The sequence below is a fragment of the Larus michahellis genome, chromosome W (assembly GCF_964199755.1).
Source record: "Larus michahellis chromosome W, bLarMic1.1, whole genome shotgun sequence".
Lineage (NCBI taxonomy): Eukaryota > Metazoa > Chordata > Aves > Charadriiformes > Laridae > Larus > Larus michahellis.
In genome coordinates, this window is record NC_133929.1 from 14,923,585 (window position 1) to 14,940,443 (window position 16,859).

Consider the following 16,859-nt stretch of genomic DNA (forward strand, 5'->3'; position numbering starts at 1 on the left):
TGTATACCTTAAACCAGGCACTAAAATTAATTGGAGAAAGGGGAAGGAACAATTTATACAGACTCTTGTTATGCCTTTGGGGTAGTGCATACCTTTGGTAAAATTTGGGGAGAACGAGGACTAGTAAATAGCAAAGGGAAAGAACTTTTACACTAAGAACTCACAAAGCAGGTGTTAGCTAATATATTAATACCAAGTGCGATAGCAGCTTTACATGTTAAAGGTCACCAGAGAGGCAATTCAATTACCGCAAGGGGAAACAGATTAGCAGACAAGGTGGCAAAAGAGGGGGCCTTGGGGCAGGAGAAGCAATGACAGAAGCAGGGGCAGTGGAGAAATGTGGTAAATGGATTCTGCCTGACGGAAGGGAAATGGTCAACAAACAATGTGAGAAATAGTGACAGTGTTACAACAGGGAAGCCATTGGGGAACGCATGCAACGTGCGAATAGTTTTGTGGAAGTACAGATGCTTTGGCATATACACAATAGCCAAATTTGTGAGGGATGTATTATTTGTAAGACAGTAAACAAGAGAGCCTTGAGAAAGCAACCTTCAGGAGGAAGAGAGCCCGGCTTGAGACCGTTCCAAAGTATACAGGTAGACTTCACTGAACTACCACCAACAGGCAGGCTAAAAGATCTTTTAGTCCTAGCGGACCGCCTTACTGGATGGGTGGAAGCCTACCCCTTGGTGTCAGCTACTGCAGCAGGGGCAATTAAGATAATACTAGAACAAATTATTCCCAGATACGGGTTAGTGGAGACTATAAACTCAGATCAGGGCAGTCATTTTACTTCTAAAATCCTTCAAGGAATTGTGGAAAGTTTAGGGATAGTGTGGGAATTTCATATCCCCAGCATCCCCCATCATCAGGAAAAGTTGAGGATGAACCAGACCATTAAGAGACAATTGTCGAAACTGATTTTAGAAACCAAATTACCATGGACTAAATGTTTACCAATAGCACTGTTGAGGATCCAGACTTGTCCTAGAAAAGATACAGGTCTCTCGCCCTATGAGATGCTTTTTGGACTACCTTATATGGGTAACAGAGAAGACTTGCCCACTTTTGAAACTAAAGATATGTTTCTTAAGAACTGTATACTGGGGTTGTCATCTTCTTTCTCTCTTCTCAGAGATAAAGGACTATCTTGCCCAAACTCCACCACTGGAATTTGCAGTCCATGCCTTCCGACCAGGAGATTGGGTCTTGATCAAATCCTGGAAGGAAACCAAGCTCCAACCAGAATGGGAAGGCCCGTTCCAAGTGTTACTGACGACTGAGACTGCAGTGAGGACGGCCAACAGGGGTTGGACTCGCTACACTCTACTCAAAGGACCAGTTGAACCCCCGCCAACAGATCCGGTAGAACAGTGGACTGTACATTCTACTGACAGCCCGCTGCGAGTAACCCTAAAGAGACAGTGAGCCATGGGTTAGGGCGGGATGATCCAGTTGGGAGATATAAATCTGTGTACACCATGAATTTTAAGAAGCATTTTGCGATGTTACTGGTCATAGGGGCGGTGTTGAGCTTCCCACTAGGAAGCTGGAGTGTACGCCCAGATCACCTACAAAGTGCACACCCAGATTACCCGGTTAGGCTTATCATAAATATCACTAAAGGAGATACCCCACAGACTGTACGCTTTGATGCCTGTCAAGTACTGAAGTGTGGGAATCTAGAGGCCCAAAGATGGTTGAGTGGTGAAAACAGTTACCTGTGCCCAGAAATTTGTAGGGTCGCAGAGGGATATCACGAGGCTGCACCTTGTGACCGATGGAGTGAAGTGTGGTGGACCACCCAAATTGGAGGGTGGGCCGTTGATGACAAGTGGATCAAGCCTTCTTATTAGTACCCTCTCAAAAAGAAAATACATTTTTACAAAGGATCACCTTCCCCACAGTGTGGCCTTTTTGAATGTAATCCTCTGTTGATAACTATAACCCAGGGGGATGATACGGCTAACCTAATATATGGAATAGGAGCAGATGTGTCTGGAAGAGATCCAAGGGGAAGATTTAGAACAGCCATACTGGAAAATAGCAGTTAAGCAGAAGGGACAACTATGACTACTAAACTCCCAGTAATACAACAGTGGGAACCACCGAATGATCCGGCTTTGGTAACGGTTACTGAGATTAAAGATCTTAGACAAACATTTGGGATTGAGACAGGGCACGGCGAGACAAATGCTTGGGTAGAATGGGTAAAATATACTGTTAGTAGTTTGAACCAAAGCAATTGCTATGCTTGTGCCTCAGGAAGGCCCACAGCACAGATCGTCCCTTTTCCCTTAGGGTGGAGGAAAGATTCCGTAGGGATGTGGTGTATGATAGCATTATACCAAGAAAAGACCGCCTGGGGAAATGAGACTTGTCATTCACTTTCCTTACTGTTTCCTGCCTTGGAGTCTAGAGATGTTAAAGTGCCACCAGCATTTTCCACAGCAATTGGTAACCATCCAGCGTGCCTCTCACGGCAGGGTGTGAATGCTGCCAAACCTGTGGGGGGAATTTACCCTGTGCACTGAAACTCTGAATGGGACCAAGGATGTAAAAGGAAACTACTCAGCGATACGAGTGCCTCGGGCGGATCTCTGGTGGTATTGTGGAGGGAAGACCTTGCGATCTGTGTTGCCGGCTAACTGGAAAGGTACATGTGGAATGGTACAATTGGCAATACCATTCACCCTAGCATTTGACAAAGGAACAGGAACCCTGAGCTCAGGCAATAGAGTAAAAGGAAGTGTGGGTGTATCCTTTGATGAACGGATATATATAGATCCCATTGGAGTCCCTAGAGGAGTCCCAGATGAACACAAAGCAAGGAATCAGACAGGAGCAGGATTCAAATCTGTCCTTTTTCTGGTGGGTAACTATAAACAAAAATGTAGATTGGGTAAATTATATTCACTATAACCAACAGAGGTTTATTAATTATACCAGGGATGCAGTAAAAGGAATAGCTGAACAATTGGATGCAACCAGCCGAATGGCATGGGAAAATAGGATCGCCCTGGACATGATCTTAGCGGAGAAGGGAGGTGTGTGTGTAATGTTAGGGAATCGGTGCTGTACCTTCATCCCAAACGATACAGCTCCAGATGGTACTATAACTAAAGCCCTTCAAGGGCTCACCACTCTAGCTGATGAGTTAGCTGAGAGCTCTGGAATAGGCACCTCACTGACAGGTTGGCTGGATTCCTGGTTTGGGAAATGGAAAGGTAGGGTGGTATCAATACTGACTTCTCTTATAATGGTAGCGGGAATGTTAGTGGCTGCAGGATGCTGTATCATTCCCTGTGTGCGAGGATTAGTTCAACGATTAATTGAAACTGCCCTAACAAAACGAATGGAAGTAGACCCTCCCCCATACCCTGGGAAAATGCTTCATCTAGAAGAAAATAAAAACTGTCAAGAAGAAAAAGAATAATGTTACCATCATGCTGTCGGCTCTAGAGGCCTCATATGGAACCATGCCCTAGAAATGCAAAAAGCAATAAGATTATGAAAAAGGAAAGGGGGAAGTTGTAAGAAAGGCAGGTATTGCTTTTGCAGAGGAGAAAAGCCGTTTCCATCAGAGGTGGCATGATAAGGGAATGACTAAGGCTCCAGCAAAGGCTTGTAGAACATCTCTTATCACACAGACAAAAGGACAAACCGATTCCTACTGGATTAGTGTCTAGAAGGGCAGTCAAACATTTAACCAGGGCTAATGACATTGAGCAAATTTTTTACCAAAAAGGAAAGAAATAAACTAGTCAGATAATCCCTTTAGGTGGAGCATAAAGAGAAGTAAACAGAGGCCGGACATGCAGGAAGAATTTAGGCACCTCGGACAGACTGTGAACCCTGGAGTACCCAACCAATGGGAAACAGGGGAGGGAAAAATTTGGCCGGGATTAGGGAATAAAAAGGTGTGTTTCAAGAACTGAAGGTGTGCCTACTTGCTAGGTCACCCGCTCTTGCAAGAACGTGAATAAAAGTGTGCTTCACAGAGGATTCTGCCTGAGCCTATTTCATTCGGACCGGAACTTATTTCTCACAGTATGAGATCTCCTTTATCTTGGGTGGGTTTTTTTGGTGGCTGTTCCAGTTTTTTTTTACTCAGGGAGGTCAGAGCCTGATTCCACCAATCTATTTCTTTCTCACACTTCCTGATGCTCCTTGGCCTTTCTACTTCCTCTCTTAGCTCTGCCACCAGGCTGAGCAGATCATCCACCTGGTCACACCTCACACAGCTGTCATCCCTTGTACCATCTATTAGCCATGAAAGCTTGCGGTACTCCTTGCAGCCTGAGACCTGGGGGGCTGTATGTTTCCATGGGAGCTCTACCTGTGTGGATACACCTGCTCTGGCAAGTACAGAAGATGTAGCTTTCTGCTGGGTAGAGACCATGGCTAAGCTCCCCTCTTGAGCTTTCCGCGCTCTTCTCGCGCGCGCTGCCATGCCATGGCTACCCATCCTGTTCGCTCGCGCTCCCTAGGGCTGCCTTTTGTGGGAGTGGGGTGGCCGCTGCTGCTGCTGGCCCCGTCCCTGCCTCGTCAGCCGCCCTCGCGCGAGCTGTCGGCTCCCTGCACTGCCCTGGCCTTTCCCCGCCTCAGAAAAGCTTGGGAAAAGCCCCTTTTCGCCGCGATCGCCCGGCTCCGCTGCGGACGTGCCTGCACAGGAGCTGTTTATCTCAGCAAGACTCATTTGATTTTCACAGCAATGGAAGAGAAGTTGTTTGTCATGGGAGGTTTCCCATTTAACAAACCCCTCAAATCTAAGACTTTTCCCTGTTTAATACCATGACAAAACAATATTGTTTTCCAGTTTTCCTGTATGACAGCGAGAGACCTACCTCAAAACAGCCAGCAAACCCCAGGGGGCTTAGCACAAGTCTCCTGCCTCCCAGGTAAGATACTTAGCATGAAGTTTTGGCTTTGACAAACTGTCACTTTTAAGTTTATATAATTGGAGTTTATTTTCTGGTGATACACATAGAATATTAACTAAATATAGTACTGACAGTGCAAACATCAAAAAAAAAAAAGTCTAGCTACATATCTCATCCTGCAAAAAGACCAGAAGTTGGAGCTCTATGTCACTGTCACCTTGGCAGAAAACTCAGTTACAAAGCCTTACAACTCTTCAGACAGACATCATTATACCCAGTTATGTCAGTTCAAACATATACTACCATTACAATCTAAACCAGAACAAAGGCTTACATTGCCTGCCAAAGTGCACTTTCATTTGGGAGGCTCCTGTGCTGGATCATTTCACAGATGTTGTTCAGAGCACAGCTGCACTAACAGTCAAATAGGTATAACAGAGGGGACAAAGCCCTGTGAGGAAACATGAGTGAAGTGAGGAAATAAGAGGATCTGAAGTTAACTTGGCACTAAGGAAAGTGATGTAGAATCACAGCCCGGGATTACAATTAAATTCCATCCTCCCCTCCCTCCTTAAGTTTGTTCTTTCTATAACCAAAGAAGATCGTCTCAAAGCCTCTGGAAGTGAGCCGAAGATGGAGAAGACAACAAAAAACCCCAAGAAAACTCAATGCAATTTATAAAATACACATCAAGGAAATTGTTCTGAAATCCTTTGTCAGTTATTTCTAGAAGGACAGAAGAGAAATCTAGAGGTTCTCAGAGAGGAGTTATACATACAAGTTGGTTTTGGTGAACTCTCACAGACTGTAGATATGTTTTTTAATAAGCATCAAAACCCCAAGAAAATTTAGCAGTGTATCTATTATTCTTGATGTAATGAACTAGCAGAATATTAATGTCAAATCAAAACCTGATAAGGTATGGTATGTTAAACTCATTCTGCAGAGAAAGCTGAAATCCATTCATCACTATTTGTGTGTTGTGTCTAGACTCTTCAACCCACAACTAGTCTTTCTCTGTAGGCAGTCTTGCACAAACAGATTACTGTTCCTACAGGGACTAATTTTTCATGTTTAGTTCTTTTATCTTGCATGCAGGTGTGGGGCCAGGAAACAGCTGAAGTGCAGCTAAGTAGAAGGGAGGCACTCCTCACTTCTCCCAAGTTTTACAATACAGCTCACTGCCCGAGACAGCAGGTAAAAGCATGATGCATGCAGCAGCCCCTCTGCCCTAACCACATCCCTGAAAATTAACACCTGCACTGTAGGATCATGACCAGCAATTCCCTCTCCTCTCATCCTCCCTTGTCCTTCCCCTATAAGTGCATATCCTCTTTTCCTCCTCAGCATTTCCTTCCAGCAGAAACACTTAATTCCCTCCCCTAACCTCCTTCAACTACTGAGAAAAAAAAAAAACCAAAACCCCAAATCAACAGTTAAGTACCTAAGATTAAGGCTTGCAAGTGTCATCTGCAGGTCCTAAAGCTGGCACCAGAAGTGCTAATTAGGAAAACACATCCACAGCTCAGGATGCCAACAGACTCAGCAAAATTGTGCTTCAGCTGCAAGAGATTTACACTTCAAAGAGCACCTCAACAGGTACGAGGACCAAAATTAAAACCCCTTCACATTCTCTAGTCTGACACCACTGTCATACATCCCTGTTTGATACTAGGTTAATAAAGACTTACTCTAATGCAAAATTCTTTTAGCTAAACCCTAAACTAATTGGGCTGAAAAGGTAAAGAACTTGGAAACACACAATGCTGAAGCATCAGACCCTCACATTCCTGCCCTGGATCTTCACCCTCAACATCATTTTCCTATAAAAAGTTTCCAAATTAAGATATTCCCAGAAGCAGCAACAGGATGCATTTCTTGTGGCACTTCCATCTGCTTGTACCCCACTCTAATCCATCATCAGCCCTTGAATTGCTTTATCATTTCCTCACTTTTCTCCTCCAGTTGCACAGTATTACCATAACCAGAACAGCAACGGCTCTTAGGGCAAGAAGTTTCACACAGTTAAGGGATTGGCTTTGTAGTTTCAGCAGTAGCAGTTTTAAGCAGTAACTTCTCCCCTTGCTTGGTAAGTCACTTGTCACACTGTGGGTAGTTTAAAAACAACCACTACATCCCTAGAATAAAATAAGCAAGCACTGTCTGCATATGCTAAGACTCTTGCATCACCTGTGGCAGGACAGGAAGCCAGAAACTCACACTTGCAAGCTGCACCACTGATTGCCAAGAAGTCTTCCCTGTAAATCCAGCAAACAGAAGCCAAGAGAAGCCAAACAGCTGTTAGACACTTCTAAAGCCAAAAAGGGAAAAATGTTAAGAAACAAGATAGGCACCCAGCTAAGAACGCAGAAAATTTGAATACCGTTTTAAGAGTTTTAAAGACACTACAGTAAAAGTACAAAATATCTGACTGCTTTTAAAGAAGTGCAGCCAAAACCACAGCATACAATGACATAAGTCTGAAGAAAAAAAATCCCAGAAATTGACCTATTTCCAATCAAACTGGTAGCTTCGCTACTCTTGAAATAAGTACATCTGCAAATAACTCCAAAGCAGCCTGGCTTTAAGAGTCTTGACAAAGTCCTGATAGCTGAACTATACTTTTTTTTTTTTCTTTATCTCAAGCAGGAATAAGAACTTCTTTTCCAGCTACTCATTATATAGAAACTAAAGGTCAGCCACAAAAACTTTTCCTGGATGCAGTAAACCCCTGACAACCTCCAAACAGTGAGCTGTGCATATTTGTCCTTTGATTTTAAGCTTTGCACATAATTTGTTTCTTCCTGCTAGTAAAACGTATATGTGTCAGACATTAGCGTGCCAAATAACTTGACATCCAGGATTTACCAAGCCAGGATTGCTTTGGCAATCTGCCAAAAGTCCAAGGACCACACCTCGTTTGTGAGAAACGGAGCAGACTCAGCTATCATGTTCTCTGCAGAACAACCTTGTTCTAACAAGGAAACAGGCTGGATGACATGACAGAGAAATCCATCTCCCCCCCCCTTTTTTTTTTTTTTTAAAAAAAGCAATTCAGATGTACAACTTGCAACAGTGCTATCACTCGAGGATCAAGGCAGACAGGCATGGCTAGGTACTACAGTTGTCATAGCCATGAATCTTTATGATCTGGCCCTACTTTTCACACCCCATGAGATTACCAGCTGTATGCTTATTTTTCTTTTGGTTTGCAGAAGTGGTAAGAAGTCATTTTGGCAAATGGCTCCTATACAATTACTATGTGGCTGTCTCCTTTTCAAACTGCTTGCAATCAAGTTAATCAAGAAAAGTCAAGAAACTGCCCCACTTCATTAACTAAAGAATTTCATTAATCAATTTGCCAAAAGTAAAGACTGTGGCAGGAAATCAAATATCTGAGGACCAGTCTGAAATGCAAAATCCATTCTTCCCTTATATATAATACTGAGAGCAGAACAGTTTGCCAGGCTCTTCCATCAAGTCTACTTCCATTTTTTGACCTGCCTTTTGGAGACAACAGTTGGGGGGGGGGGGGGGGGGGGGAGGGGGTGGCGATGACACAGGGGCAGGGGGACAGACAGGACACGACACACCCAACAAAGTTACCAATTCATTAAATAAGTGCCCTTCCCATGCAACTTTAACTGAAAGCATTGACTTTATAGAGCAAGATTAAAAAACAGGCCTATGAAATGACATTTCATGTCCTCCATATGCTGGTCTGTGTTCAGGGGCAGCAGCGAACAGACAATGCTATCTTTTAGTCAATCATACAAATCAATCGGAACAAAAACAAAGGGTCCCACCCTGAGCTACAGCATGTTTTTATTACACAAGCAGGACAGACATAGATTTACAAGGCACAAAGAACACACATGAAAGACTGTTTGTTCTTCATGCAAGAAGTGCTCAAGATATACTCTGTGCCCCAGCTCTTCACGTATTGCTCTCAGAAATCACAGGCACATCTTGTCATTCGTTCTAACTTTTGAAAGAAACACAAGATAAACACATTGCCTTGCTAAAAATAGTCACTAAGAGAGAATCAACTGCAATGAAGTATCACAATTGGCTTAAGCCAATCTTTGAGAACCCAAGTGCTGCTTCCTCACCCACCCAAACAGTCTCACCACCCTTGTGACAGCAACTAGTGCTCAGGTTTCTGCACGGTCAGCTGTATCTCATCTCTGCCTTTGGTGAAAGCTAACCCTACAAGAAAACTCATCTGAACACAAAGCAGCAAGCTGATCCAGCTGACTCCCCAGCCACACACACATCAGTGCCAGCAAGAATGAGCAGGTGGGAACATCCCATTCTGCAACAGCACAACTCCAGACCAGCCAAAGCTGGTCACAAAAATTTTACCCTCAGCCAAGTTGGAAAATGACATCATTGTTCTTCAAATTTGTTTTTTTGCTAACAACAAAAGCAAGACAATGCTTACAGCGTCATTACACCAATACCATTGCTGGTCACACTGAGTAACACTGTTTGATTTTTCCCAGTTCTCAGTCCTGTCTTTTATTCAGATAGAAAATAGCGATGTTTACAATGTTCATAGAACGCTTGGCATAAGGGTTCTTCTGTTCTATGGCAATATAGAATTATTAATATATGCCAAGCCCCAAAGAAACATGGGCTCTTTAAAGACTAAGCTATCAAACTGGTACATCTCCTTTCCAGAACATGCACTTATCTTAGCACAAAACCTACTCACAGGTTGTGCAGTACAGGCCTCACACATCCTCCTTGAAAGGGTCCAAAGAGAAACAATCTAAGATAAAGAAACATCTGAGAAGTGAGCAGCGGTAGAAGCAGCTAGTGAGTTGACTGACTCTGAACTCGCATTTCCAGAGACGAGACCACACAATCAGGCACTCCACCTTGCTGTGAAACTCTGAAGCACTACTAGCTAAAATGCACACACTTTGATATCATTGAACTTGTTCAGTGCCAAAATCACATTTGTCAGTTTTTATTTGCGTCTTGCCCTCCGTGTTTAATTTCAGGAGGCTAGCAGACAGTTAACACATGTTGACAGATGGCAAAGGATGGAGAAGCGAGAGACTTCGCCTGCTAAAAGGCATCTCTACCACCCACGCCATACCTGGCACAGAAACTACCAGACTCTGTAGGCAGACATGGGTATCGCATGCAGTTGACAGAAAACCAAGTACTCTTGAGACAAGAAACACCACCTGGCTATTTACTCACAAGCCATTGAAAAAAAAGTGAATGAAAGTGTTAATTACAGGCATCAGAGGTTTACTTGCATTGAGTTTTGGTGGACTTTGAGTAGAGTTACAAACTGCAGGAGCATAACTTCTCATTCCCTCCCTGGGATCAGAAATTAGTAGTTGTCTTGATTCTTCATTACATGTGCAAAGCAAGTGGAAGTAGTTTTCCCCATACAGAGTCCATATTCGTGGATGGAAGAGTAACCGTGCATTGTATTCTCACCACTAAAACCCCAGGACCACAGGACTAGGTTATAATTGTATGAGATGCACAGAACAGACGTGGGATCTCTTGAACAAATTAGAAGTCTCTAAGAAGAAACAAGAGCTGAGGATTTACAGCAGGGCATGCAAGGCAACATATGAATCCACAAAAGAGAGAAAAGGTATCAACTAGCATTCAGAAAGCAACCCATTCGTGCCTTGGAAAAGCCACCCAAGAAACCAGAAGAGAGCGTTCTGCAAGGAAGTTTTTAAACACAAGTATACCTATCAGGCCTGACTGATAAAAAAAAAAGCAAACAAAAATATTAGATTCCAGGCAATTATATTCTCAAGCAACTGGAAACTAATAAACTCTCGCCAAGAAGACCAGCTCCAGTACAGGTCAGTCCACACTGGGGAAGGGAATCTTGGCAAAAAGGACCAGTAAGGGGATCCTTTGGGGGCTTTTTGAAGCCGGGAAAAGTAGCTAGCCCAGGCCAGAACCCGGCAGCTCGTGGGTGGGCTGCTACAGAGGCGTGGGACGGAGCCAGCTGAAGAGGCATGGGCAAAACCAGCACCCCCAGCGATAGATCTAAACAAGGCATGCTGGGACCATTCCCCCCCTCATAAAAGAAGCCTTTCAGCAACCAGGTTGCCACACACTGAGTAAGCAAGCAATGAGTGGGCATCACCTGGGAGCACCACAAGAAGGGCAGTCATCACCCTTTTGGAAGGAGCTTAGCTACAGTCTCCACCTGGCAGAAGGTCATTCTCTCAGCCAGAAAGGATGTGGGAACCCAGACAGAGCTCTCACAGGAACATGCAGCCGTCCAGGTCACAGGCTGCAGGGAGTGCCAGAGCCTTTCACTGGCAATGGGAGGCAGCTATGAGAACTGCTGTGTGCATTGTGAACAGGTGAATGATCTGCTCAGCCTGGTGGCAGAGCTGAGAGAGGAAGCTGAAAGGTTAAGGAGCATTAGGGAGGCTGAAGAAGAAATAGACTGGTGGAGCCAGGCTCTGTCCTCCTTGAAACAGAAACAGGAGCACCTGGCAGAAAGCAGCCAGGATCAAGGGGCCCCTGTACCCTGCCCCTGTCAGGCAGAAGCCTAAATGAAGAGTGAATGGAGGCAGGTTCACGGTCGGGGCAGCAGGTGAACTCTCTCCTTGCCCCCCCTGCCCCCCCCACCCCAGTACCTCTGAGCAACAGATATGAGGTACTGAATGGGGACAGCCAGTCAAATGAGGATGTGGATGATGGGCAGTCTACACTAGAGACATATCCACAGTCAGAAAGGTGTACTGCCCATATTATTACCACACCCACAAGGAAGAAAAGAAGGGTTGTATTCATTGGTGACCCCATCCTAAGGGGAACTGAGGGTCCAATACGCTGGGTAGACCCTCCTCACAGGGAAGGCTGCTGTCTTCCTGGGGCCCAGGTTAAGGACATCACCAGGAAACTCCCTAGTTTGATACAGTCCTCAGACTATTACCCATTACTGATTTTCCATGTAGGTGGAGATGAAGCTGTGACTTGTAGTCCAAGAGCAATCAAAGGGGACTTCAGGGCCTTGAGAAGGTTGGTAAAGGAGTCTGGGGCACAGGTTATTTTCTCCTCACTCCTTCCAGTCGCAGGCAGTGACATTGGAAGGAACAGATGGATCCAGTCCATTAATACATGGCTCCGTGGCTGGTGTTGCTGCCACAATTTTGGGTTTTTTGACAATGGGATGGCCTACACAGCACCGGGGTTATTGGCATCAAATGGGAAACACCTTTCTCAAAGGGGGAAGAGGGTCTTTGCCCAAGAGATTGCGGGGCTGATCAACAGGGCTTTAAACTAGATGTGAAGGGGGAGGGGGATGATAATATTAGGCTTGTCTGTGACAAGCTGTGGGACATCACATCAGGGTTAGAGGGACAGGGCGCTAGTTAAGGGCCTTCGACCTGTTGCCCCGAGGCATGCTGGGGATGCTACTTCACAGCCCAAGTCTTATGGAGACAAGCCAGGGGCTCCTGAGGTAGTCTGACTCAACAGGAAAACACCCGTGAAACACCCCAAGGGGTGCTCCTCTAAGAAGGCGTCACAGCCAACAGCCTGGCTGAAGTGCCTCTACACATATGCAGGCAGCATGGGCAACAAACTGGAGGAGCTGGAAGCTACCATGCTGCTGGAAAGCTATGACATAGTGGCCATTACTGAAACCTGGTGGGATGAATCCTATGACTGGAGTGTGGCTATCGATGGCTACAGGCTGTTCAGAAGGGACAGGTGAGGAAGGAGGGGCGGAGGTGTTGCCCTCTATGGTAAGCAAGGGATAGAGAGTGAAGAGATGTCCCTAAAGAACAGCCAAGAGGAAGTCGAAAGTTTATGGCTAGGAATTAGAGACCGAGGCAACAAGGGGAACCTTGTGGTTGGTGTCTACTACAGGCTGCCTGATCAAGGGGAGCCTACTGATGAAGCCTTCTTCCTCCAGCTACAGGAGGCATCGCACTCGAAGGCTCTCGTCCTGCTGGGGGATTTCAGCCACCCCGACATCTGCTGGAAAAGTAACACAGTGAGCTGTAGACAATCCAGGAGGTTCCTGGAGTGCCTCGATGATAACTTCCTAAGACAGGAAATAGACAGCCCTACCCGAGGGGATGCCATACTGGACCTCATAGTCACCAATGCCAGTGAGCTCATTGGGGATGTCAAGACTGGAGGCAGCCTGGGCTGCAGTGACCACGCACTGGTGGAGTTCACAGTCCTAAGGGATACGTGCCAGACGAGGAGCCTAGTCAGGACCCTGAATTTTAGGGAAGCAAACCTTCAAGGAGTTAGTCAATAGGACCCCCTGGGAAACGGTCCTCAGGGACAAGGGGGCAGAACAGAGCTGGCAGCTCTTCAAGGATGCTTTCCATAGAGCACAAGAGCTCTCGATCCCCAGGTGTAAGAAATCAAGCAAGAAAGGGAATAGACCAGCATGGCTGAGCTGGGACCTGCTGGTCAAACTAAAAGGCAAGAAGGAACTGCCTACAAGACAACACTTCTTGTAGGCCCCTTTCAGGTACTGGAAGGCTGCTATAAGGTCTCCCCAGAGTCTTCTCTTCTCCAGGCTGAAAAACCCCAACCAAGTTGTTTTAGATTTACTCCCAACTTAAATGCCACAACCTCAGTGTATGAGAATCGGCAAAGGAATTCTTCTTTATAATATTTTCCCTCTCTCATCTCCTGATTAAGTTACCTAATAATCAGAGTGTAGAGTTTAACGCTCTACTTGTTTAGACATGAACACAAAGCAACCAGAGCAACAAAGCAACACAAAGCAAAGCTATTAGAGTATTCAGAATTCATATATAATCTTTGATGCTTAATAAAAGACAAGGTCCATCTGTAACATTAAGTCTAGCTGTGGAAGCATACACTTCATTGCAGCATATACAGCAGGAATAACAATATGGTTGAATCCCTCTTGAGTTCTGCACTTGCCCGTTTATCTTCATTGTAGCAGCACTGGAACTACAAAAGTTACAGAACATAGCAAAATTGTTGCAGCTCTATAAAACACAGAGGCATCTTGCTAGATTAAGCAAAATTTTCAAGAGCTTGTATTTCAGCAGGAGTTTGTCTCCTGTAAGCTGTTCCATGAACAGTGCTGGCTGCTGACCAGTCAAGACTATGAACACATGTGGAGAAAGAAGGCAGAGAAATCCTATTTCAGGCTTATTCCTGTTAAAAGACTGTTTTGTTTATACAGCTAGGCCTTGCTTCTTAAGAGATACTACATGAAAGCCTCCCACTGTGTAACTATGAATACTAATAGAGCATCTGAAATTTAAAAAAAAAAAAAACCACACAAAAACCACTGTCCCTTGCAAGTCAAATCACTGAGCGCAGCTTCTGCGCAAAAAAAAAAAAAATCTTAATATCTTAAGGCAAAGAAACAATCACACCAACTGATATACTTTGAGATTTAAGAACTGCTTGATCTATACATTCCTTACAACACTCAATTCATTTCTGTAGCACTAACCAACTTGCAAAGAACAAGTTTGGGATTTTACACTAATTCAATCAGAACTTCATACATGAGTTTGCAACCTCATCCAATGAAGTTGGGCTACTAACTCCAACAGAGAGAACATTACCTAAGAAGTATGATCTCCTGCATTTATTAATCACATAGGACATTATTTTAATATTCCCCTATAAAGCGATGCTTTGGATCTGAAACATTAAGAATCTGAAGAGGTTTCAATTTTTGCTAAAGCATATAAAGGTACATAAGCAAGGGAAGTTATTTGAACACTGAAAACAGATTTAGAGTAAAAAAAATAATCACAAAGTGAAAAAGCAAAGGATAATCATGAAGATCTGAAATTCATTTTTTAAGCTTGGAATGTCTCTACCTACTCTGAAGAATATCTGGAGTTTAACCATAGCTTTTAGTTTTGTAGCAACTTTTCAAAGTCATCAGCATGGAACCATACATAAAACCAAACTATATAAGACTGAGCAAAATGAAAAAAAGGAGTCTTACTAGCAAATTCTGACAGGCATGATAGCTACCATTTAGCAGAGCTAACACCATTCATTAACTTTGCATTTGCAGTACAAGAAAAAAGATCCAACCCCATTGTTGCTCTTCATCCAGCAAACAGATGAAAATTGCTTTGTGCAGCTTAGACAGATGCTGCATCAAGGTACAGGCCTTACATTCAGGTTTCCAGCCATCTGCATGGCACCATATTTCCAGATGAGAATGGACGATCGTTAAACATTACCTTCATTCAAAATTAATTGTGCACAATTTGGATCCTGCTCCTAATTACTTCCTAATGTTTTCCTTGACAGTCTACATACTTCAATTATGGTAAGCATCATTTGGGGGTGGAATAATTAACAGAGGGAAGAGAGAGAGTAGTAGCACTTACTGTATTGCATTTTGTCCCACACACCACTTGTCGGTGGTTCAGCCACTGGGAGGCAAACACTTTATTAAGGGTTCCGAGGTGAAACTCTCTCTCCTTCAGGAGGCTGGGAAGCTGCTGGGCTGCATATCCATGCAACAAGTGGTGATAGCTGGACTCATTCTGCATCCTGACCTCTCTACCTTTCAGGTAGTACACCAGAGACCTTTTCACCAGGGGGAGTCTTTTCCTTTTGTGAACTGAGGGATCCCACCCATACTGTGGAAAAGTAGTATGGAAATTAGATAAAGCAACTAGAACAAACTTAAGACACAATCCTTCTAAATTCAAAGATATTCTCAGCAAAATACTGACGTCTTCCAAACTACCTATGGAATACCATACATGAATATTGTCTCGGAAATGCTGACACAGCCTTCAGCAACATAAAATTAAACATAAATATTTGGTAAAGAGGTAACACTGGAATGATATTGCAAAGAGTCCACACCAGTTCGGCACCATTGAGATGCCAAATACTTATAGAAACAAGAAGCCAAGAAGCACTTTAAATAGAAGAGGGCAGCCCCGGGCAGCCCCCGGCCATGATCTCGGCAGGTTTGGGGTGACACCACGGGGGTCGCCCAATACAAACCGCGCCGTTCATCGGCCTCCTCCGGCCCAGCCTCGAGTGGCCTCACAGCATCGCTCAGACCAAGGGCGGCAGAGACCCGTCAGTTATGGGCCGAACAGCTGAACCCAACAGGGGCAGCACCGGGAGGAGCGGGGGGGGGAAGCGGCAGGAACCCGGGAGAGTCCTCGGAGCCGGAAGCGGGGGCTGCCTACTGTATCGCACCGAGACACTCCTCGCCCCCGGGGCCGAGAGTACTCCTCTCCCTTCCCCCCCCAACACCTTCCCTAAGCACCAGAACCCTCCCGCCCTCCTTCCCCACCCTAACCGAGCACCGGGACACGGCAACCCCTGGTCAAGGTCACCCCTCCCCCCAGACACCGGCACGTACCCCCCACACCCCGTACATCCATTCCTGCCCCCCCCCCCCGCCTACTTGCTCCCCCTGGAGCCCCCCGGGTCCCGCGACAGCGGCCGACGCTGCTGCTTTCCGTTTCCTGCTAACTGTTTTCCGGGCCATAGTAGGAGGAGAGGCTGAGAGCCCAGTCCGTGCCCCACATGGAGCAGGAGAGAGAGGCAGCTGCTAGAGGACGGAGCATATAAGTACAGAGGAGCCAGACCCGGTCGCTGCCTCTACCACAGGGCCCACCGACCGCGCTTCACGACATTTTCCCCAGGCTATTTTTACGACAGTCGCGTCGCGCCTTTGTGGCGGCTTCCCCGCCCCACCCGAGAGACTTGTTTCCTAGCAACCACCCCCTTTGCGGTTGCCAGGCAGCGTGGCCCCGTTAGGGGCAGGGCAGCTCCCCCTGGCGGCAGCGGCGGAAGATCGGCGGGGCTCGGGATGAAGTTTCCCGGCCTCGCCCCGTGTTCGTTCGCCGCTGCCCTGCACGGATCGGCGGGGCTGGCTGGCGGCCTCCCCATGCCCCGTCAATTTAAGTATAGGAGAAGCACAGGCTAGCTCTTTTCTTTCTTCATTTACTTTTGAGCAACCGAAGCTTGCTGAGC

The 16,859-nt window shown here is 45.6% G+C and overlaps 1 protein-coding gene across 4 annotated transcripts in view; it reads right to left on the reverse strand.

Moving 5' to 3' along the window:
- Positions 1–16,546, reverse strand: part of LOC141735487 (DDB1- and CUL4-associated factor 12-like) — a 31,533-nt gene extending 14,987 nt beyond the window's left edge. Inside the window, exons 1-3 of one of the 4 annotated variants that reach the window (XM_074568353.1) lie at positions 16,288–16,537; positions 15,245–15,499; positions 3,446–3,487 (exon numbers count right to left, since the gene is read on the reverse strand). In XM_074568353.1, the coding sequence (XP_074424454.1) occupies positions 3,446–3,487; positions 15,245–15,499; positions 16,288–16,371 (381 nt within the window). In that variant the 5' untranslated portion in view covers positions 16,372–16,537. Of the gene's footprint in view, positions 1–3,445; positions 3,488–15,244; positions 15,500–16,287 lie in introns of all 4 variants that reach the window. The other 3 variants (XM_074568355.1, XM_074568356.1, XM_074568354.1) reach the window with 3 other exon arrangements.
- Between the last annotated feature and the right edge of the window lie 313 nt (positions 16,547–16,859).